This window comes from Nannobrachium achirus (assembly GCF_963921795.1).
Source record: "Nannobrachium achirus genome assembly, chromosome: 17".
Classification (NCBI taxonomy): domain Eukaryota; kingdom Metazoa; phylum Chordata; class Actinopteri; order Myctophiformes; family Myctophidae; genus Nannobrachium; species Nannobrachium achirus.
In genome coordinates, this window is record NC_137824.1 from 14226018 (window position 1) to 14248333 (window position 22316).

Consider the following 22316-nt stretch of genomic DNA (forward strand, 5'->3'; position numbering starts at 1 on the left):
AACTAAAGTGTTCAAATAAATGTAGTGGAGTAAAAGTACAATACTTGGATCCCAGGTCTAGTGGAGTGGAAGTGAAAGTATTGGATATTGGAAATACTCAAGTAAAGTGCAAATACCTCAACATTGTACTTAAGTACAGTACTTAAGTAAAACTACTTAGTTACTTTACACCACAGTGAAATAGATACAGTAAATGATGGTATTTACAATCTGGTCCATGCTCAGCCCTGCACCAATCCAAAGTCACTGGATTGGTTTAAAGATGGGGACTCTGGGGAGTTAAGATTTCAGAATCTCAACAAAAAGACACTCGTGTCTACATGATAAGAAAGAGACACTGGGGTCTACCGTCTAAATATTGACAAGAGAGAGACAGAGCATAAGTGTTACAGTCAGCTGGGGCATTAAGGCCACTGTGGCCTCAGGTCATGCCATTGGTTTGAGGGGCACAAACAAACTGAGGGGCAACGGCGGCCATGGCCTTCATGGCCTCCATGAAATTCCTGCTAAACAGGGTATTTGTTTAGGGAAATAAGGTTTAATAACAGATTTAAAAATGTATTGAGTTCTGTAATAGCATGTTTCAATGGCAGTGTGGGGATCAACCAATTTCTGATTTTGAGCAAATTGCATCAACATGTTAATTCCCATTTAATGTAAAGAACAAATTAAGTCATCCCAATAACAAGGGCACACATCTCCATAGAGTACACCAAACAAGATATTTAGTGATAAGCCATACATTTATTACACTAAAAGACATAATGCGAGGCATCATCATCAAAACCTTTTTGGAATGTAGACAATGTAATCAACGCAAAAATAGTTGCAGATTTCTACTCGGTAATGCAGATAGATGGATCTCCATAACATTATATGCCGAATCGCCAAATACTGCTTTATAAAAATACATATTTACAATAGTCATTTGTGTGAACTTGGCCTAAAATGCAGAAGGAATACCCCAAATTGGGCATGGGCAGCATAGCAAATTGGCAAAAAAAAAACTAAACAGCACCCATATAATGCTGACAAGTTCTACTTGTAATTGTGTCCCAGCTGAACTGGATGATGAAAAAACAGTTCCATTCACTCTGGTAGCCGCTACATAGCATTCTTAATGGAAGAGTCCGCTGCATGTGCGCGGTCGGTGTGTCGCCAGACGGTCTTCAGACGAAGGTGATGCGGGACCGGCCCTGGTTGATCTGCCACACGTTGAGCTCTTCATACTCCTCCAGCGCCTCCTGGAACTGGGCGGGGGTGAAGCCACGGGTCACACACCTCTGCTCTGCGTCCGCCATGCGCACGGTGCCCCCGGCCTTGGCGCCGCCGCGGCCCTCTGAGGCCAGCTCTCGCAGCAGGGAGAAGATCACGTCAGCTGGGCGTTGGGCTCTGGGGTACGGGGAAGGGGGTGTAGAGAGCGAGGTTGTTATGGTTTTGCATTTCATTCATTTTATTTTGAATTCGTTTTCAGTTTGGTTTCGATTAGCTTTTAATAAAGGTTTGCCAGTCGAGTTTGTGGAAAGCTTTAGATTATTAGTTTGTGTTCGTATTATTAGTTTGTGTTCGCTTTGATAGTAATATGGATTAACACCGTCAGAAAATGTGCTGATCTAGAAGCTATGCAACGCTTTTTAAATTGCTTCTAGCAATTTGGGTGAATTTGACTTTTGAATTTGAAGTTGTGAAAAGGCTTAGTTTCAGTTTATTCGTTGGTTGGTTTTATGGATTAGTTAAGAATCGAGATTCACAAAATATGCGACGCTTTTGACATTTCCATTTAACCATGTCTTACATTTTAAGTGTCATTGTCTTTGTAAAAGCTTGAAGCGTTTAATGTGGTTGACGTGCCATCATCACACGGTCCCTGGCGCCTGCTTCAGTGAGCACGCCACTGCCGTGTGAAAACAACGCCATTAAAACACAGAGGACCTTTAACAGCTTCCTCCAAGGGAGCGTACACACTTCCATTACGGGGCCCTGGGACGCTCATAAAGAGAGCGGGGTCAGAACCTCTCACGCCTTATCATAACATAAACCCCGTTATACACATGGATCCGGTCAGCAATGTTATTTTCATCTTGAAGTCCACCATTATAAAGAAAGTATATGGTGGTACTCCTGTCGGCTGTGATGGAATCCCGTGCCCCTACTGGGATGGACATTTAAGCCCTTTGCACTCAGGCGCGTTTATCCGCACGGATAAAACTGACAATTTTTTGCACGGATAAAACGGACAATTTTCTTTTTTTTAAAGTGATCCCTGACTAATACAACAAATATGTCTTAATACATTATAATTGTCCTCTATAACTACAATGTAAAATTAAAAACACCTTAAATATTTTATTTCTTCTAGAAATAGCTAATCTTTCACTCAGTAGGGGAAATGCCTGTCGCAAGTTGATGATGTCATAAATGTCATGTGTCATTTTTATGGCATGCATGTGCAAAAAAACAAAACACAAAAACATTTGAAATATTGATTTGATGCTCATATTAACCATAGGAAGTATTAAGTTTGTTTTTATTTTCACATGCATGCCATAAATTCCATAGGGATAGATCACACTTGACATTTATGACATCATCAATTTGCGACGGGCATTTCCCCTATTGAGTGAAAGATTAGCTATTTCTAGAATAAATAAAATAATTGAGGTGTTTTTAATTTTACATTGTAGTTATAGAGGACAATTATAATGTATTAAGGCATATTTGTCGTATTAGTCAGGGATCACTTTAAAGAAAACAATGATTCTCTACGACCTCATGCACACCTGATCCGAATTAGCCGTGCGACGAGTGGCTGCTGCGTTTTTTTCTCGATCAAACCCAGTTCGATATGTGCGTCTTGTCGCATGCAGTAAAAAACTCATCACTCCTTTTACGACTCCTTTTGGGATCTGCAGCGCCGATTCCGCACAGCATTGCACACCAAATCCAAAGAGTTTTATTCATGCAGCAAACGAAAGAAAACGCAACTGTCCTGTGTGCAAAGGACTTTAGTCAACGTAACATTGCCGATTTGAATGTTTGGAATGGAAGGATGCCTTGTTATCATTTTAGCTGCAAATAAGTGTCAATGTTGACACTCGTGCCTGCACTGACCTGGTGGCGTTGGCCTTGTCCGCTTGTAGCGAGTCCTTGGACATCTCCATCAGCCTCATGGCCTCGTTCACGTCTTCCTTCTCCACGGTCTCCATCATGCGAAGACGAGCCTGCGGAGGTGGAGGACAAAGAGGTTGGATGTAGAGGTGGAGGAAATGGAAGTAAAAAGAAAGTTCCACCTCAGAACAGACGAACATCAAAAGCGAGACTTTTCTCGAACATGTCTACCGTGATGTACTGCAGGCTGCGTTGTGAACCGTGAGTGTTGGCCAACACTGTAGGCTGCGTTGTGCCGGCACTGTCAGACCGAGACAAGTGCAATGCCTTCTGGGAAGGTCGGCAATTGCCCAGGTCTCCGCCTCCCAACACCAGCTAGTCTCTCCCATTACTCTAAAATGTCATATTAGTCGATAACGGTACATTGACTATTAATTCATCAGTTTACAATACATCAGTAAGTCAGAATTCTTTAAACTTAAACTTTTTTTAATAGCACCTGGACACACAAACTGAAACATCGACTACTTGGGGCAAGGTTAGGGATGGGACGATATGAAAGTTTCATAGCGCGATTTATCATCGCAATAATCAAAATCCATCATCGTGGGCGGAACATTTGCCCCCAAAAAATAGCAGATCTACAAGCTCACAACACGTCGTGACGCATCGCGAGCTTGTAGATCAACAATTTTTTGGCAAAGACATTTGAAAAGAGTTGGAGAAAAAAAAGTACATATATTTATAAGTAGGCTACCTTTTACCAATTATAGAGGTTTTAAATGGTACCAAGATATGCAGCTCAGTGAATTGATCCCAGTGCATGACGGAGGACGATGTCACAATAAATTAAATCTCCACGATACGATTGTGAGTAAATAATATCGATCATAGTCCCATTCCTAGCAGAGGTGTAATACTAACCCACATTTCAGCAGCAATAGGCACAGAGGTTGGTTTTGCGTTCTGACACAGAACACGTTGAGTGACGTTTGATCCAGACATGGTCAGTTTTGCATGGGTTTGCACAGCTGCTCCTACGCACACAGGCTGACTGCTAACCCTGCAAAGCTGGCCAGGACCAGAAGAGGCCTCCACAGATACAACATTAGGATACATATTTTGTCCCTAGTCTCCAAGTTATTGTGGGGGGGAAAAAAGTAGACCAGCGACTCTTTAACGGTTTCGAATTAAAACCTTAAAACAACTGGGCTTTGACCATCAAGTCAGAAACTAATATAACAGACCTATTTAAATACAAATATAATTGACAGTTTAAATGGCACAGATTCGTTACCGACATGTTGCAACCCACATGTGGGTCCACTCCCGAAACACTGGTCGAGAAGTACTATCAAACGCAGTGTCAGTTTTTCAAAACAAGTCTCAAAAATAATGAGAAGTAGTAATGCATCTCCAAGTTGTGAGCTTTAGATCCTTTATGTGACATAAGTGATCAATTCATTTAATTAACACATGTGTACACAATGTAATTTGTTAACTTCCATCATTGGTCCTCTTGACAATTTTCTGTTGTTGCACAGGAGCACTTTCATAGCCTTTGGGCAACATAGTTTAAAGATTCAAACAACCTTGAGCTAGCTTCATGTGGCACTAAAAACAATACAGACGTCAGTGTACTGTGAAGTCTTCTGTCCCCTAGTGGTCGTTACCTGTAGCACACCGCCTGCCTGTGTGGCTCAAGTGCTGGCTTTGCAGTAGGTCTTATGACTGCTACCTGCACAAACAGCACTTTTTGCACCCAGGGGCTGGGAAGAGGGGTCCTGACCACATCACGTGAACAATGAACATTTCATATGCTTTAGAAAAGTAAGTATCCCACATTCAGCAGTCAATGAGCCACTCCGTCCTACTTACAATAAGAGATCCAGAGTGGAAAATAGCTGCTGTAATACCGCTCACCAACGTTTAACCACTTAAAACTGTACTTCAATGATTGGAGATAGTAGCCCCCTTACTCGCTTCCTCGTCGCTGAAAATGTCCATCTACGTGAGCTTGTAGATGCCATTTCCTCCGACTATTCACCCTCCAGAATAGTGACGCTAGGGTTCAAATTAAATCGTGTGCTGCTCAGAATAGTTTTACCAGTGTGATTGCCAGTTTCCATGAAATGCTCACATACCCATGATCTAAACTACGCTGTACAGAGAGAGGGGCTCGCGTCAGGGCGTGTGAGAGAAGTGCCCACACTGCGGGTAGGCTTGGTATTGTCACTACCTGCACTGTAAGCACTTTAACACACACTCGACAACTGTAGGAAAAGGAGGTGCTCGTGCGTAAACCAAGACGTTGTCCAAGAAACTGGATTTTGATTGTTGGATAGAATACCAACATAAAACCTCCCCCCCCCCCCCCCATGTAGTCTTGATCACAGATATAAAAAGCTAGACACCTCATCCGCTGCTGCAGTTCATTGGTGTGACTGGCGGAAGTGTGGCTGGCTCTCTGCCACTCAAAGTGACAACTGACCAATCACAACGTGTCTTTTCCGGAGCTTTATTGGCACGAGGAGACAAACGTTTACATTGCCAAAGCAAGTGCCTCTGGGAAAGAGGGAGTCCCGCATCTGATTGGCCAACCAAACGCCCCCTTCTGTGACGCACAAGGAAGCGTCCTTCAGAATTCAGGAAGCTTGCCGTAAAAAAAAAATGCCAGTCCTCTTTTACCAACGCCCCAGAGCCGGAGGAGGCGTCTACCTTTCTATTTATATGGTCTTGATGCAACTCTCACCAGGGCTGTGGAGAGGCGCAGGATGGACAGCAGGGTTCGGGCGGAGGTGAAGGTGGTGTCCTTGCTGCAGCGCGCCTCCTTCCTCATCTCCACGTAGGCGGCGGTGATGTAGTCGGCCAGCGCCTCGGGGACCCCCGGGTTCTTCTTCTTGCACAGGGCGATGTAGCGCCTGCAGGGCCAAAGGGGTTACAGTTAGATAACTCTGTAGGACTGCAAATGACCAAAAAAGCAAAAAAATAAACATGACGATTAATTGCCACTCAAATAATTGCGATTAACAATTTCATTGTGTTTTTGTCGTTGACAATTACATTTCAGTTTGGCTTTTGGACTTTGAAGTTGAAGGTGGCAGATATGACACGTAACCTAAATATACAAAGAAATTACTTTTGGAGCTGTGAATTTGAGCAGCTATACCGTGTGTGCATGCGTGTGTCTAGGCTGCGCAACAGTGGCCTTCTCAATCTGTTCCTGTTCCTGTTTTTATAGTTTAAAAATCCGTTGTACTAATGAAACATAACCTTGTCAAAGTTACTAATCGGGACAGACCGACATGGGGACAGACAGATAAAGCCATTTGTTCACAAGCTCACAACGTTGTGAGCTTGTAGATCTGCCATTTACAATATTTTTGAAAATGTTACGTTATACATGAACATTTTTCAACATTTGACTAACGATTATGACAAAATAATTGCAATGAATAATAAAAGACAGCTAATAAGGATAATAAACACAATACAGCCCTCATATACTGCCGTACTGACCTCATGACCTTCATGTCTATGGGGGTGAAGTGCATGGGCGGCTGCTTGCAGTGCTGGTGGACGTAGGTGATGTGCTGCGCCAGCCGCAGGTCGGCCTCGGCGTCCGGCTTGTCCTGGATGAGCCACAGCAGGTCGAAACGGGACAGCAGGGCCGCCGGCAGCTGGATGTTCTGCTCCAGGCTCTTCTTGGGGTTGTAGCGGCCGTAGGCGGGGTTGGCCGCCGCCAGGATGGAGCAGCGGGCGTTGAGGGACGTCATGATGCCAGCCTGGGGAGGGGAGAAATGGGGGGGGGGGGGGGGGTGGAGGTTAACTAAATCAGTGCCACAGCCCGAGTTGCCCGAGTTAAAAAAAAAAAAAAAAAAAAAAAATCTACCTCCTTCAAGCACTAGACATGATCACGATGTTTAACCCCCATACAAACCCTATCTTTCAAACATGGCAGCCATGTTTGTTTACATTTGAAAAAAAAAAACATAATGGCTGCTCTCTCATGAATGCCTTCCAAGATTTTTTTTGAAAGCTGTGAACAGCGCGCGCACACACGTGATGCATGATCTAGGCATGGGCATGCATGATCCGTGCACGATGAATTACACAATGTCTATGGACACTGTGGCAGGCTGGAACTTCAAAGCGATTTTTTTTAATGGCAGAGATTGTGTTAAGAGGTGCGACAACATACGAGGCAGGTTAGGGGCCAGGACATGTTGAGAACCTATAAAAAAGGCAGGCATTGGCACATGTGGTACCAACATAGTCTACATATTGGATTAGACCAGTGGTTCTCAAAGTAGGGTACAGGACCATCAAGGCTCCAAATGAACCCTTTACAGGTATTGCAAATCACTGGCTTAGACAGAACTCAAACAACATATTCTGAACTTTGTGTTAACCCATTTAGTCCGATCTGAAAAAAGCCTTAAAAACCTATGGGCGAAAATTCCTGTAAAATGTATTACTCAGTCTCTGTAGCAGCTAGAAACAAAATTCCCAAACTATTTGATAGCTTACACCTTTGGCTTTCATAGAAAAACTTTCAGAAAACGCCTGCCATTTTTTGCACCCCCGTACCTTGGCAATGGAGATGGTCTGCTGCTCCATGACTTCGTGGATGGCTGTGCGGTCGGCATCCGCCATCTTGTCGAACTCGTCGATGCAGCACACGCCCAGGTCGGCCAGCACCAGGGCACCGCCCTCCAGGGTCATCTCTCCCGTCACGGGGTCGCGCATCACCGCCGCCGTCAGACCCACGCCGGAAGAACCACGGCCTGTGGTGTACTGGCCTGAGGAAACAAGACGGGACATGGAGCAAGTCATGAGTAAAGGAAGAGATTAAGGCCAAGGCTACACAGAGCTGGATATTTGTGAATCTAGACATTTTTTGGTGCTGTTGGGGCATGTAGCCACACGAAGCTGGATATTTTGGCAGTGAATCTGGATATTTTTCAATCCGGATAAATAAGTGGAGACACTTCACTGGATCCGTGTAGTCATGATACCCGGATATCTCTGAAGACTTTACTGTGTGTGCTTGTTAGACCTAGATATCTTTGTCGTGTGGACCTAGATATTTTTCTATGTGGATATCTGAAAAACCAGGATATATGAAATATCCAGCTCCGTGTGGACCTAGATATTTTTCTATGTGGATATCTGAAAAACCTGGATATATGAAATATCCAGCTCCGTGTAGCCATGGTCTAAGTTCTGAAATTGCCTCAGTGGCAGCAATGAGTCCGTTTCTCAAAGGTGTTAGCAATTTATCGCAGATAGCTATGTGGGCCTCAAAAGCTAAAATTGTCCCTTCTTAAACCAGTGCAAAATTTGCCAGTTTGCTTCTTTTTCCATGAAATGTCTTTCTCAGGAATGAATTAAGGCAGCAGTTGTGGTACATCTTCTAATTTGCTTTAGAGTTTACAGTTACAGTCTGATAACAGTTGAATTAAGTATTTGGTTGGTGCAAAGCACCAGAGTATTGTACTAGGGTGATCTCTGGAACATTTAAAGGTATATTCAGTGATTGCATTTCATTCAAATAAAAATATAATTGGTACATTTTCCATTCATTCTCCTCACTAGAATGTGTGCTGACCATATAAGGACTTCCACCATGGCCCGTGTTGCGAGCATAGCTAGATTCCGTTTTCAGGGGTGGCCAGCCAGTCCTCAACCAATCAGGGTAGAGTATGGCCGTGGTTATGTTACGATGTTTAGTTATGATGGTCAAAATAAAAGTTTTGAGAACCACAGTCGCTCTGAATTAAGAACGTCTGCTAAATGCCTAGATTGTAAACTACTGAACTCATAAAATGCCACAGTCTCGTAGTAAATCAGTATCATACATATCCTGAAGCTGGAGACGTAGGCCTACCGATATTCAGTAATGGTGTAGAAAATCTATGAAAAAACTAAACATCTCCACACCGTGACAAGATGACCCCCGGCCACTTTCATTATCACTGAATACACCTTTAACCCATTTTACAATACATTAACCACTTCTGTCTGATCTATGCTTTGGCTGCATCAACATCATATATGGCAATCTACAAGCTCACAACAAAGAGCTTGTAGGTCTGCCATTTGAAAGAAAACAGCCCATTCTCCACAGCGGGCCACTTACTTCGGGGAGCTAGGCGGTCGATGTAGGACAGCAGCTGAGACTTGGCTACTCCTGGATCACCCATCAGACAGATGTTGATGGTTCCTAAAGAGGGATAAAATAATGTCATCAACCACTAACACCATCGTTACATACCATGACCTCTTATGGATTACATACTATACTCCGTATAGTATGTAATCCATAAGAGGTCATGGAATGAGGAAAATCACTGGCGGCATAGCTCAGGGGTAGAGCAACCGTCATTAGAGCACAAAGGGTTCCCAGTTCGAATCCTGGCTCCGCCTGAGTTAATGTTGAAGAGTCCTTGAGCAAGACTCTGAACCCCTAGTTGCTCCCGGTGAGCAGGTTGGTACCTTGCATGGTTTCCTCCGCCATCAGTGTACAAGTGTGTGTGAATGGGTGAATGTAATGCACAATCCAAGTAAAGCACCATGCACCATTTACCATTTTTATTTAGCATTTCACTGAAACCTCTTCAGTTCAGTTTATTTACAGCTTTTCCTGAACAGAAAACATTGTGCATTGGTGGAACTTAAGCAATCACAGAAAATTATTTAAGGCACAAGTTGTCAAGTCCATTTGACAGTTAAGTGTCCAAGGTACTGGAAAAGAGGACAGCTTATCAAGCCCTACCCTCTCTTGCTATGCTTCCAATAAAAAGGCTAGTGTAGATTGAGGTATTCTTTGCACCAAAGTCCACTCTTCTGCATTTTGAGAGGGCCAATGTATGGGGAAGCACGGAATGAGGATGGTGGAGGGATATTACAAACCAAGGGTGGCAGGAGTGCAGAACCACTACAACCTGGATAGTTGAGGTATTATTTAGCACTTACCTCTAATCTTCATGCCTTTAGGGGTCTGCTTTACTCCCCCCACCAACAGCAGTAGAAGTGCCTTCTTTACGTCCTCGTGGCCATAGATCTCTGGAGCGATGGACCCCGCAAGCTTATCATAAAAGTTCTCCTCTGCGTTAAGACAAGATAAAGACACACATGGTAAGAAGACCTAAAAATGTCTTCTAAATCCTAATGGTTGTCTGAAAAACATGTTTCTATATCAGTAATATAATATTTAATCAAACTCAAATCTTCATGATTTTTCTAAGAAATAGCAGATATACAAGCTCACAAGCTTGTATAAAAACTTAAAAAGCATAAAATAATAATGGTTAAGGAGTTAAAATCTAGAGTGACACGGCTGCGTTCCAGGTCTAAATTGGTTAAGCTGTATGTAAATGATTACTACCAAATTATCTGAGTGTTCCTGAAAATCGTCCTAGAAAAAAAGTAGGCATTCTAAATGTGACGCGTGCCCTCAGCAGACACTTGCCTTGGATCAGCGCCAGCTCTTCCTCGGTGAGGTCTTCGGTTCCCAACTCGTCGTCCTCGGTCTTGTTCATGAGGATTATGCTGTGAGCCTCCAGGTACGTCTCTGACAGAAGACCCTGGGGAGGGGAACAAACATTAGGCACCATTAGAACGACCTCCTGCAGTGTGCTTGCGCGTCAGAAAAGGTAAGTATCGAAAATTCTCCTCCACTCCTACACTGAATCAGTGTCTCATTAAGCTATGGATCCGTCGTTAAAATGATCATACCTTACATTTTGCTAGTCATCACACTTGCAGATGCGTTAGGTTTTATTAGCTCACCCACTGCCATATGACAAGTGTGAGTTTGAGGCTGTCCAATACGCCAGGGACGAGTCTGATGACCATTTAATTAATTAGGTTAACTCTAAAACAATCCACCTTTGATTGCCGTGATGCGGTTCCAATTTCACCTTTTAAGAAATACTTCCGGTCTGGGACCGGAAACTGATCCATTTCTGGATCCAGGAGGGCTCAAAGATGGCTCAATGGATTTCGCTCAGTTTTCTAAATTATTTTGTAAAGGCGAATGCCGTGCACACACGTAATACACGATCCGTGGGCTTAAGTTAAGAAAACTTCGGCAGTGAAGCAGAAAAGACCGCAGTCAGCGAGTTAAAATGCTCTACATACAGACTGCTCAAAATTACCGTTCAGCCAAGAGCCGCCATGGGAAATAAGACTGTGTTGAAACACTGCGTACCTGTGTGGCCTGCTTGAAGCCTGTGCGTAGCAGTGGGAGGAAGACTCCTGCGATGCTGACGTGGTCACCTGGCTGCGTCTGTCTGGTGTTCTCACCCCGCACGTATATGGTCATGCTCCTTGGAATGTTCCCCACGGGCACCTGGTCACTCTGCGCACCACACATGGGGGAAGAAGTAAGGAAACTGTTCCGACTATTACACACAACTCAAAAGAACACATTTTCTTTGGTGGCAATAGCAATATTCTTCCAGGTGGTCCCCAGCTAAATGGTGCAGTAGGTAACCAAATGGACCTTTATAGATCTTTAACTCTCGAGTGTAACATTAAACGAAATTGAGTTTAATTTTAAGCTCAAGAGTAAAATTGTTTAAACACCTGCATTACTTAATTTACAAGAAGTATTGTCTATACAGTTTACAGAATTTAGAAAGACGGTCATTTTGATCAACATTGGCCCGTTACGTCTCCTAAGGTACCAACATAAATCCAGCATGGAATTGTGGGAAGCTTTGGGTCTGAGAGGCCAAATCTCAAATTCAGAATAAATAATTGACCTTGATATGAAACGCCAACAAACGTTTTCACACCACTAGCATTGGGGTTTTTAAGCAGATATGTAACCGACATAAAGCCCCCGCTTCATTTCCTTACATGCTCTTGTATGCGAACTTCCTGGAACTTGACGAACTTTGAGCCACGTGTCTGGATGTAGAGGCGACCTCCTGACTTGTTGGTGACGCACTCCTGGCTGGGACACATGATCAGCGGCATGAAGGTGGGCGACTGGATCTGATGGACAGGAGGAGGGGTATTATGAACCAGTGGTCAAGCAGAAAGCTTTACAGACTGTAGGAATTAATGAATATGCATTTGGCCGCAGACCTCCATTAGAAAATATTTGTGCGCCGATTTCTTTAGAATAGCAGAACTACAAGCCCGAGTGTATAGATCTACCAATTTCAAATATCTGATGTATTTAGGTTGTGGGAGACCTTTGTGTGAACAGAAAGTTGATCATCGTTGACCAATTCAGCGATTCGAGCAAAACCATTTCACACAAATTACACACTTGTGATTGACAGAAAAGTTTATGGACTCCAAATAGTCTGCATAGTATAAAATAAAAAGTATGATATCAGTGAAGAAAATCAGGTTGTATATAGGGCTGGGTTCGGTAACCGCCGTACCGCCGTATCGCGGTATACCGCGGCCTACCGCGGTGTCAGGGTCCTTACCGCGGTCAAAAAAGACAAAAAATAGGCTATTTTTATTGAGAACGAGCGAGTTTTAAAACGGGGGAGAAGCGAGGACCGCATGCGCTCCATGCCGCTCTGCTCTGGGCCGTGTACCACACGTTGGAAGCCGCCCACATACGTCACTCACACACACAGTGCAGTGCACACAGTGCACGCAGGGCAGTAGAGTACGGAGCACAACTCTATGACGGAGCAGCAATGCAGCATAAACTTTCTCTGTAATCCACTCGACACAAGGATGTTAATACATACCTTGTGTTGTGGCATATCTTTTTTTATTCATACGGATTACTGGCGGAGCGCGGGCCGCGTGGACTTAAACCGAAAATGAAACTATTTTACTTTCTCCACTGCGTCGCACGTTGTGCTCCGTCCAGCGGCGCGTCGGCGATTTTATAACCTTTTCTGTCAAGTCTTGTAACTAAAACCTGTATATAGCAGCACTCAATCACTGCGATTTGAGAGTTGAGACGTGACGTGAGTTTACAGAATCACTGTACACGATCTGACTACCCTTCCTCTTCTGGTTTGTTCACATAGCTGTTTGTGTCTGAAAAGCCCAAGTAGCTAGCCTACGTTACTATGGTAACCCGACAGTGCAGATCTAAAAACTCAGAACGCATCCGGATGCGATGTGTTGTGAGCTTGTAGATCTGCTCCTTTGAAAGCCAGACCCGCTGTGCTGTACAGAGAAGTATAACTCGGGCAGTCAGGCTGTGTCTCCTCTCCACTGTGGAGAGGCGACTTTTGGGAAGATGATTGCAATATTTTGGCTTATCGCCGAACCTTAATTAATAGATACGGGGGTGCGGTAATTACCGCAGTACCGGCGGTAAATGGGAAGACGGTAATCGCGGTAACAAAATGTCCATACCGCCCCAGGCCTAGTTGTATAGTAAGTAAGTAAATGAACCAACGTACTGGCTGATAGGTCTCCGCACCACACTGGTCACAGGTGTACGTTGCGACGGCCATCATGGGTTTGACCTCGGTGGCTCGGGTCACGATGCCCCTCACTGTCACCAGCTGTCCGATGCTGTTGGCGCGAACGTCGCGCACCACCTTGGGCTTGGACGTGCTGGGGGGTTTGAAGTACAGCTCGCTGTGGAGGTAGAGGACAGTCTCCATAAGAAAACCAGTCTGTAAGTCAGCCATTCCTTCAGTAAGGACCACAGTGGCCAAAAGAGACAATAAACAATGGCACCGTTTGTCTCTTGTGATCACTTTAGTCCTTGCTGGACACCCTAGAGTTCAAATACTGTACATTGTTCCTATGAATTGTAAAAGAAACAGGGTCCTTCACTTAGTTTTTTCTCTCATAACTACGTTACTTCACACGACACGCAGTTTAATTTCAGTCTTCAAGCAAATGTCTCAGAGCAACACTGAAATTATTGATGTAACTTACAATCTCCTCATGAGCTCAGGCGGGTACTGGTTGCGGGCGTCGCGCGTCTCTGCGGGGTCATGACCTCTGTTTTCCATCATCAGTCGATGTTCAATGTACACATCCAGTGAATCCTTCGCCACCACCTGGAACCGAGGAGAGAAGTGTTAGCCGGGGAGCCACAGGCCCAAAAGCTCAAAGAATGGGGTTTTACCTGTGACGTCATGACATACTTTTTATTTTTGTTTTTTCTATTCATTTGGTCATTAAGGTACACAGAATGAGAGGCCTGCTCTGCCGGAAACTCTGCGAAAAAAAGTTATGGCCATTTGTATGGCCATATTCAATATACAGGAAAGAAACACACCAAAAAAAATATGCTTTAAGTAGCATGTGAGGGGTCAAACTAGGGGTTCTTGGTGCTTCTGAATCCATTGCAAGCATTTGTTTTGCATGAACATTCCTTGGGCTAGAAAACGGACCAAAATAACGGTGAAAAGTGATGACTCATCACTTTTCACAGGTTTGAGAGGCTGAAATCTAGCCCAAGGAATGTTTTTCATGCATTTGGAGTATGTCATGACATCATAGGTCTTCTCTCATTTTGGCACAGTGGCTCCCCGGCTATGTTCATCTCAGACAATACAACCTGTCCCCAAAAGGAACCCAGAGTCCCTGGACCCCACTTTGAGGACCACTGGTCTGTTACTCCCTTTTCTTTTAGTTATTTTTACCATGTACTGTAGGTGGTTGTAACTTGAAAAATAACCATAAAAACCAACATGAAAAAGAATCGTGATAAGATCGTGTATCGTGATACAGCTTGGGAAAACATTGTGATATTGTATTTTCCCATATCGCCCTACATGCAAGATGCCAACAGCTAGTACATCATGGCTTACATCTCTCTCGCGGTAGTCCGGCAGCAGCTCATGGACGGCGTCTGCGAAGATGCCCACGTAACGGTTGGCATTCTCACAGATGCTCATCACCAGGTCTGGGTCCTCCACCGCAATATCATCAAGGTCCACCGTTAGGGACACTTTCTCCCTGTGGGCCAAAGCCACCTGCGCACAGATAAACACAAGGGATCATTAAGTACTTGCACGTTCCAAACCCTCAAGCATTGAGATGCATCGCACAAAAAGCAGAAGGTGCCTGGGATCCCATTTAAGCCTAGAATCATCTAAATGATTTAACTTTTGAAACTGTCATTTTGCGGCACCAAGTGCCGCACTGCCTGCCATTTTTGAGAAATCATCATTTTTGAATACTTCTTTATAAAAGCGAACATTTGTAACTCAAATATTTGTTCCATGGAACAACATATTTTGAGATGGGGGTCCGTGGCCAAATGCATGTGATTTTGGGAGTCCTTGACATGAAAAAGTTTGAGAACTACCGATTTAGAAGGATTTAGAAGACATTTATAGAATCGGGTCAAAAATATTCAAAGACTTGCAAAAAATGTTAACAATTTCCAAAAAATAGCATATCTTCAAGCTCGCAGCATGGCACTCTGTGCTTCAAATCTAAAGTGACACAGATTTGCGTTCAGGCCTAACTGGATTAAAGGTATTTGTTCAAATCCATGTTTAATTGAAATGGGCTGTGTGCAGGATCTCATGAAGCTGGAGCATCTCAGCTAGAACACACTTTGTTTTAATGCCACAGAAGAATCTATGGCATCTTTATTCTATCCTCAAAGTGCCAACAGCCCTTAGAAATTAGGCACTGAACTCGCCCCCACTTTCTTCATGAGGACTTCTTTCTGGTCATTTAAATCAGTGGTTTTCAACCATTTTCATATCAAGGAGGTCCATTACTTATTCGGCATTTGAACCAAGGACCACCGTTTGATGAGATTTAGCCTCTCAGACCCAAAACTGCAAATATTTTGTTGTTGTTGGATAAAGATTTTGAAATCGACATGCTCTAATTGTGTAGAGTTCTTGTAAATTATGTAATGCAGATGTTTAACAATACTTTCACTCAAAATGAAGTAGTTTAAAAGATCTATAAGGGTCCATTTGGTTACCAACTCAACTAATTTAGCTGGGGACCACCTGGAACCCCCTCAAGGACCACTGGTTGAAAACCACTGATCTAGTTCCAGTACACAAGTGAGTGAGAGCACACAGCAGCAGTCACAGGTGTTCTCGACATGGTGGAAAAATGATCACTTCAGAATGGATTGGAAGAATACAAACCTGTGCTGCTGCTGGTGTGAGACGGTGTGCGGTAGCTGGGTCATCATCGAGTTCCTGTTCTAAGTATTCTGATACATGCCATCCCGGTGCCACCTATTGCCTGCCTCTTTGCGTTACTGTAAAATAGTGACGTGACGAAGATGTATTGACATCGAAACGTTGTCACTTGATTTGCCAGCACCCTGTGATTATAAGAAGGCTTAAACAGTCCCCGTTTGCTCCAGTGCCTTCCTTCTATACAAAATAGTGTTCTGATTATACCTGTATATCAGAAATAGGGGGGCATCTGAACATCTTAGCGTAAACAAGCAATCAGTGACACCAACAAGTACAGGGACTCTCATGTCATTAATTGAAACAAATTTAATTTCACACTTGGCTGCAGAAAGCAAAGATTCCAGACAGAGCACTCCAAAAATACACCGTTTTGGTTTTGAATCCTAGACATTTGGAGCGGCGAATGTTCTCACTGTAGCCTACTTAGGCTACAGAGTGAAACTAGCAACTTTCTCCAGGATGTTTCGATTCCATTGTGCAAACAGCACAGCCCGCTGTGGCAGCAGGTGCATTTCACCATAATCTTATTTTAGCGCAAGTAGTCCTAGATCATGAGATGGACTCCTACATGTGATGTGTACCCACCAGCTGAGCTCCGTATTTGAACACCTTCTTCCCAGTCGACTCATCCTCAGAGTAGAACTCCTGCAGGAAGGTCTTGCACTTTTCTGGAAGAAAAACAAAAACAGTCAGAATCACAGCAGCAACAAAAAATAATTAACCTAAACTAAAAGTGCCCAGACTTTGGTCATCTCGATATAACTTGACTAATTAATACCTTAAACTGCTGTGCTGCCTCTGGGCAACTGATTTTCCCCTTTGGGATAATGAAAGGTATCTATCTATCTATCTATCTATTACAAAAAGATTCTGTTTATCCATTGCACCTTTCCATGTTTTGAACTACAACTCTAACGTCCATATTATTCACCAACATTTCTTTCACCAACCACCACACTGTTGTATTTAGAATTATTCTCTGTATTAAGATTATTCTCTCTTTTTTTCTACTTCTTTATTGACATTCATGCAGCAACTCATCACTTTCACTTTTTTTCTCTATACCGTAATAAACATGTCAGTCTCCAGTATACATTTTCCAACACTTTCAATTTACAAAACATAAAACCAACCGTTAAAATACATACACAACTCAAATCGAAACAAACCCAATCAGACAAAAGAGAATGGAGAAAATATTAGAAAATAAAACCATTTCCCACTTGTACAAATTTCATATTTTTAGATTCCAACATCAAAACATTGTTTTCCCATCCTCAATTTTCAAAGCAAGCATTTCACTTCAACAAACGAGCAAAATCCAAGAAAGGAAAAACAACCACCACGGCGGCACCACCGCTCCGTGGGCCTACAACGACAACAACACACTGGGATCGCATTTGTTGTCCTGCGTCGACCCCCTTTGTTGAGTAACATGGCATCCTGTAATCTCGATGAGTCACTATTCTCCGTACACACACACACACACACACACAGTAAAAACTACACAAGCCGAGTAAGCTGGCACCCTGGACGCACCGACATTTCTTCAATTCCTGTACATTTTTACTACCGAAAACACCAATCAACAGATGATGTTGGTCTGTAGCCAAACGGCAAAGAAAGAATGTAAACAGCACCACCAACAACAAGCGCGCTCGGTTCTCCAGTGTCCATTTCTAGGAAAGAAAGAGAAAAAAATATCCTCCCACTTTTTCGGAAGATCCACAACCAAACTACCGCCGATGATCGGTCCAAAACGCACCAGAAACCACGCGGATCGTTCGTACGACGACCCACGGGCAAGACTTACGTGGAAAGGACGGTTAAAAACGTCCATCTGCGGGGTTTTATGCCTGTGATCTGGGATGTTTTTGTAAACAAAGCAGCACATGGCTTTTTGTGGCGCGTCACTCCCTCACACCAGCGAAAACTCTCTCCTCCTCCGCCGCGCGATCCCTGCGCTCGTAAAATAGTTCCTGATCCTTTTCTTATCTAGAGGTTCTCAACCTGTGGGTAGGGACCCCCCCTCCCTGGGGGTCCTCGAATTAGTTTGGGCCGGGGGTCCCCCAGATGATCAAGTTAATGAAACATTTGTTTTCTCACTCAAACAGTAAACAAACCAACATAAACTTTTAAGGGTGTAGAGGGTATCTGCACATTCATATAAAGTGACAATTTAAGGACTTTTTAATACCTCAAATATTAGAGGGAGAAATTGTGAAAATAGCAGATCTACAAGCTCAGCTATTGTTAAATAGCCCTATGTATAAAATGGGTCTAAAGTGGTTTATGCGTGTTTTTAATATTAGGTCTTGTAATTTATATCTGAAAACTAAGTAAATAGTAACTTAAGTTTTCAAATAAATGAAGAAGAGTAAAAGTACACTATTTGGATCCGAGGTGCAGTGGAAGTAGAAGTAAAAGTATTGGAAATAGTCAAGTAAATACCTCACTACGTACTAAGTGAATGTATTGTACTTAGTAGCTACTTTACTTTACACCATTACTCACATAGTGCTATTGGTGTTAAATACAAAGAGTGTTGTAACTCGTGTTAAATGACGTTCATGTGCTTTGTCTTTTAGATTAGTTTTCCCTCGACCAAAAATGCTTAATGTCATTTAGATATAGCATTATTGTTTATACCACTGTCTCAAAGTGGGGTCGAGGACCACCAGGGGTCCATGAGGGGGTCCCCATGGATCCATCTTTACACTCTTATGGTGGTCAGTGTCTAATGCTGGAGTTCTCAAAGTGGGGTCCGGGGACCCCCAGAGTTCTTTATAGGCCTACACACAGCTAGTTTCAAAAGATCTTGACATTCTTTGAAAACTGGAGTTCTCAAATTGGGGTCCGGGGAGTCGGGGACCCCCAGAGTTCTTTATAGGCCTACACACAGCTAGTTTCAAAAGATCTTGACATTCTTTGAAAACGTTATAACATCACAGATCTTGTATTGAGGGGGTCCTTACCACAACACCTTTTCAGGTGGGGGTCCGCGGCCAAATAGTAAATACTCATTAATTTAGGGGGTATGTTCTTAACATGGAAAAGTTTGGAGAAGCACTAGTTTTAGACCGATGTTTGCTCGGTTTCTTTAGTCAATTTGAAGCAATATCTAATAGTTTTCTTTGCATTGTACTTGTTAGTCTGTCGCCCTCTAGTCCAGCGGTTGTCAAACATTTTACATTTCAAAGTCTTCCCTTAACTCTGACTGACAGTGTACAAATATAGGTCTATATTGTATACTGTCAGTGTCAAGAGTTACAGACTTGTATGGGTCAATTTAGACCCCCATAAAGGAACCTAGAGTGTCCCTGGAATCCACTTTGAGAACCACTGATCTAGTCTGGATACGATTACGCATATTACGCATCTGCTAAAATGCTAAACTCGTAATGCAATGCTACTACTCCCGTCCCCAGAGCACAGGCTAACGCCAAGCTAACAGCTAAAACTGGCTATCTGTTCTGTTCTATTCTATGGATGGACCATGTGCACACTGGCGCCTTCTCCTTTGTTTGACGAGTTCCATCCGGGTCACTCAGACACAAGACAGTCACAGCCAGTGTGTGAGCCCGCATGCATTATTATGGCGACTAGTTAGTTAGTCAGTGTAAATAAAGTGAACCACTTCCAAATCCAACCAAGGATCTGCAGAAAGATCAAACCATATAAATCAGAGTGTGGTGGGGCTGCAAACATTGCATCGATTAGAGTAAAACGTACACATAACTAAAAGGATGGATGCATGATTGTTGAATCACATAAGGCTATTGTTTCTTTGCGGTCAAGTAAAAAGCAAGCAGCACCCGGCTTTTTAAACACGATCACGTTTAAACTGTGACCAAACGCCATCTGTTCATACATTGATCTCAACTCTAAAAGGCGCAGGTTAACGTTTAGGGAGTCTTGACACGCATTCATGATTCTTTAGCTACTACTAGCCCCGGCTCCAGCCTGTTGCTTGCCATGCACTATGCAGCGGCGTGTCATGGAGTTTAAAAGACTCGACATTTACCTTTCTCTGCGAGATAATCCTTGGGAGCCATGCGTGCAGATGTTGAGTCCCGACTGAATCGGTGCAGCGAGATCTGAAATTGTGAATGAAATTACACCGTATTTTCCTCCTTTCACACAAACACTGGCGACTAGACAAGTATTCTTCTCCCCCTCACTCACTTGCAACTTTAAGGTCTCTCCCGGACGTTGTGCAAAAACTGGCGCGAGTCTGACGTCCTGCGCAGCCAATCAAAAGCGAGTCTTGCCGCTTCCCGGGGGCGCGGCTTTTGCTGCGGCGCGAAAGTTGCGTCGCAAAGCGTTGTCACGTGACTCAACAAAACTTCTGCCTTGTTTGTGAGGAGTGGCGCGAAAAGAAGTAGGGGATTGGAGTTTATAATCACCCAGTAGTGTGTACAGTGTGTGTGACCAATCTAGGCACTAGTAGGCAGTATTGAGTGAGTTGTATTAATGCAACTCACCAGTGGTTTGTCATAAGGACCCCATCAGATCAGAAGATATAGTGCCAGGGACTTCCATACAAGATTTGTGTTGTTAAAATATTTCAATAATATTCCTGATTTTTTTTTTATCTTTCCAAGATTTCAAGATCTACAAGCACTGTGATCAGCAATTTTCAAATAGCCAGTGTAGGTGACAAAACTGAACTAATTTGCTGGGGCCCGCCTGCCCTGAAACCCCCTCAAGGTCGAAGGACCCCTATGGTCCCCGGACCCCACTCTGAGAACCACTGTTCTACGCATTAACTTGAGCACCTGAAGTTGAATATTGTATTACGTTACGTTTATCAGATCAAGGCTGTTTTGTGAAACATAGAATAGCCTACCACTAAGATTAATAAGCATTGTGTCATTTATTGAGCCTGTACTGCTGGTTCACACTACATAAGTGTTGATCCAAAGGATTATCGAACAAGGCAAGGATACATTTTCACCACAACATTAGGACAATGAATTGTCTAGCAAGCCTATATATAAACATTTATACTGTATGACAACAATAACTTGACACAAAAGGATCCTGCAGAGGCTTGATTCTATAGGCTTAAAATAATTGAAATCTATGAATGGACAATTTTTTTTACTAGCACCAGTAAACCACGCCCACTGCTATGCCCTATATAAGAACATAATTATATATTTATGACACATCATGATTCATGAGTCTCCTCCTTACAACAGGCTGGTGGGCCTCTTGTGTTTAGGATGGATGTGCATGGTACATTCTGACAGATGGCCAGGAGATGGCAGTCTTGGAACATGCTGCGTTATGAATGGCAGTTCTGTAGAAGCAGGGGAAAACAAACCCTTGGTTTAGAAATCTAACATCCATTGCTGTCTGTTAAAAGGGTTATGGTTATGGTAATACCACAGCCCTTTGGAATTGGAAGTGGAATTAAGGAAAGGGGATTTGAGCACAACATTTCTATGTATTATTGTGCATTTTACAGAGTGGACTTTATCTATTATCTATATGCAAACTACACAGTGGAACAAAATAGCATTCCTCCAGGACCATAGTGACAGAAGTACATCAGATGGCAACTTGTGTTTGACCTTTTCAATACTATTCAAGCCTGGGACTACACAAATTCAGTCAATTCTAGATTTGTCAAAAAAGAAAGCACCTTGACCATTACTCACTGAGCAAATGGATTTGCTAATTTCTACCATGGATAACTTGTCAACTAGATGCCTAAATATAAAAGCATTATTCCTTTATTAACAACCTCTGTTTATTTCACCTACTGTTCATCTGTCCCCCCTGCCCCAACTTAAGTTAGGTTTTTGTTTGGCTTTCATCTCATCTGTTTATTTCCCCACAGAGTACATCACATTGTTGTATTGAGAAGGCTGGTTTCCAATTTATAAGGTCAAATTCAGTGTGTATATATAGTAGGGCACTGAAGAGCAATACGGTACTCAAACACTGGGCCGGGACCCATTTGTGCATCGCACCCACATTTTTATGGGTGACCCCCAAAACAATCTTATTTGAACCGTGGACACCACACCCTGACAAGCACTTGGACTTGTAGGAGCTGAGGCATTACATTTA

The 22316-nt window shown here is 43.2% G+C and overlaps 1 protein-coding gene across 2 annotated transcripts; it reads right to left on the reverse strand.

The window, feature by feature from the left end:
- Positions 1 to 846: 846 nt before the first annotated feature.
- Positions 847 to 20406, reverse strand: mcm7 (minichromosome maintenance complex component 7). Of its 2 annotated transcripts, none has more exons than XM_080746019.1 (15): positions 20260 to 20406; positions 16821 to 16903; positions 14871 to 15035; positions 13990 to 14114; positions 13503 to 13683; positions 11977 to 12114; positions 11324 to 11473; positions 10583 to 10697; positions 10087 to 10218; positions 9251 to 9334; positions 7699 to 7910; positions 6628 to 6893; positions 5861 to 6029; positions 3112 to 3221; positions 847 to 1392 (listed from the first exon to the last, which is right to left on the reverse strand). In XM_080746019.1, the coding sequence occupies exons 1-15, from the start codon at positions 20288 to 20290 to the stop codon at positions 1170 to 1172; spliced, it is 2184 nt and encodes a 727-aa protein (XP_080602145.1). In that variant the 5' UTR covers positions 20291 to 20406; the 3' UTR covers positions 847 to 1169. The 2 variants fall into 2 exon arrangements, with proteins under 2 accessions (XP_080602145.1, XP_080602146.1); XM_080746020.1 differs by lacking the exon at positions 20260 to 20406 and adding an exon at positions 18049 to 18094.
- Between the last annotated feature and the right edge of the window lie 1910 nt (positions 20407 to 22316).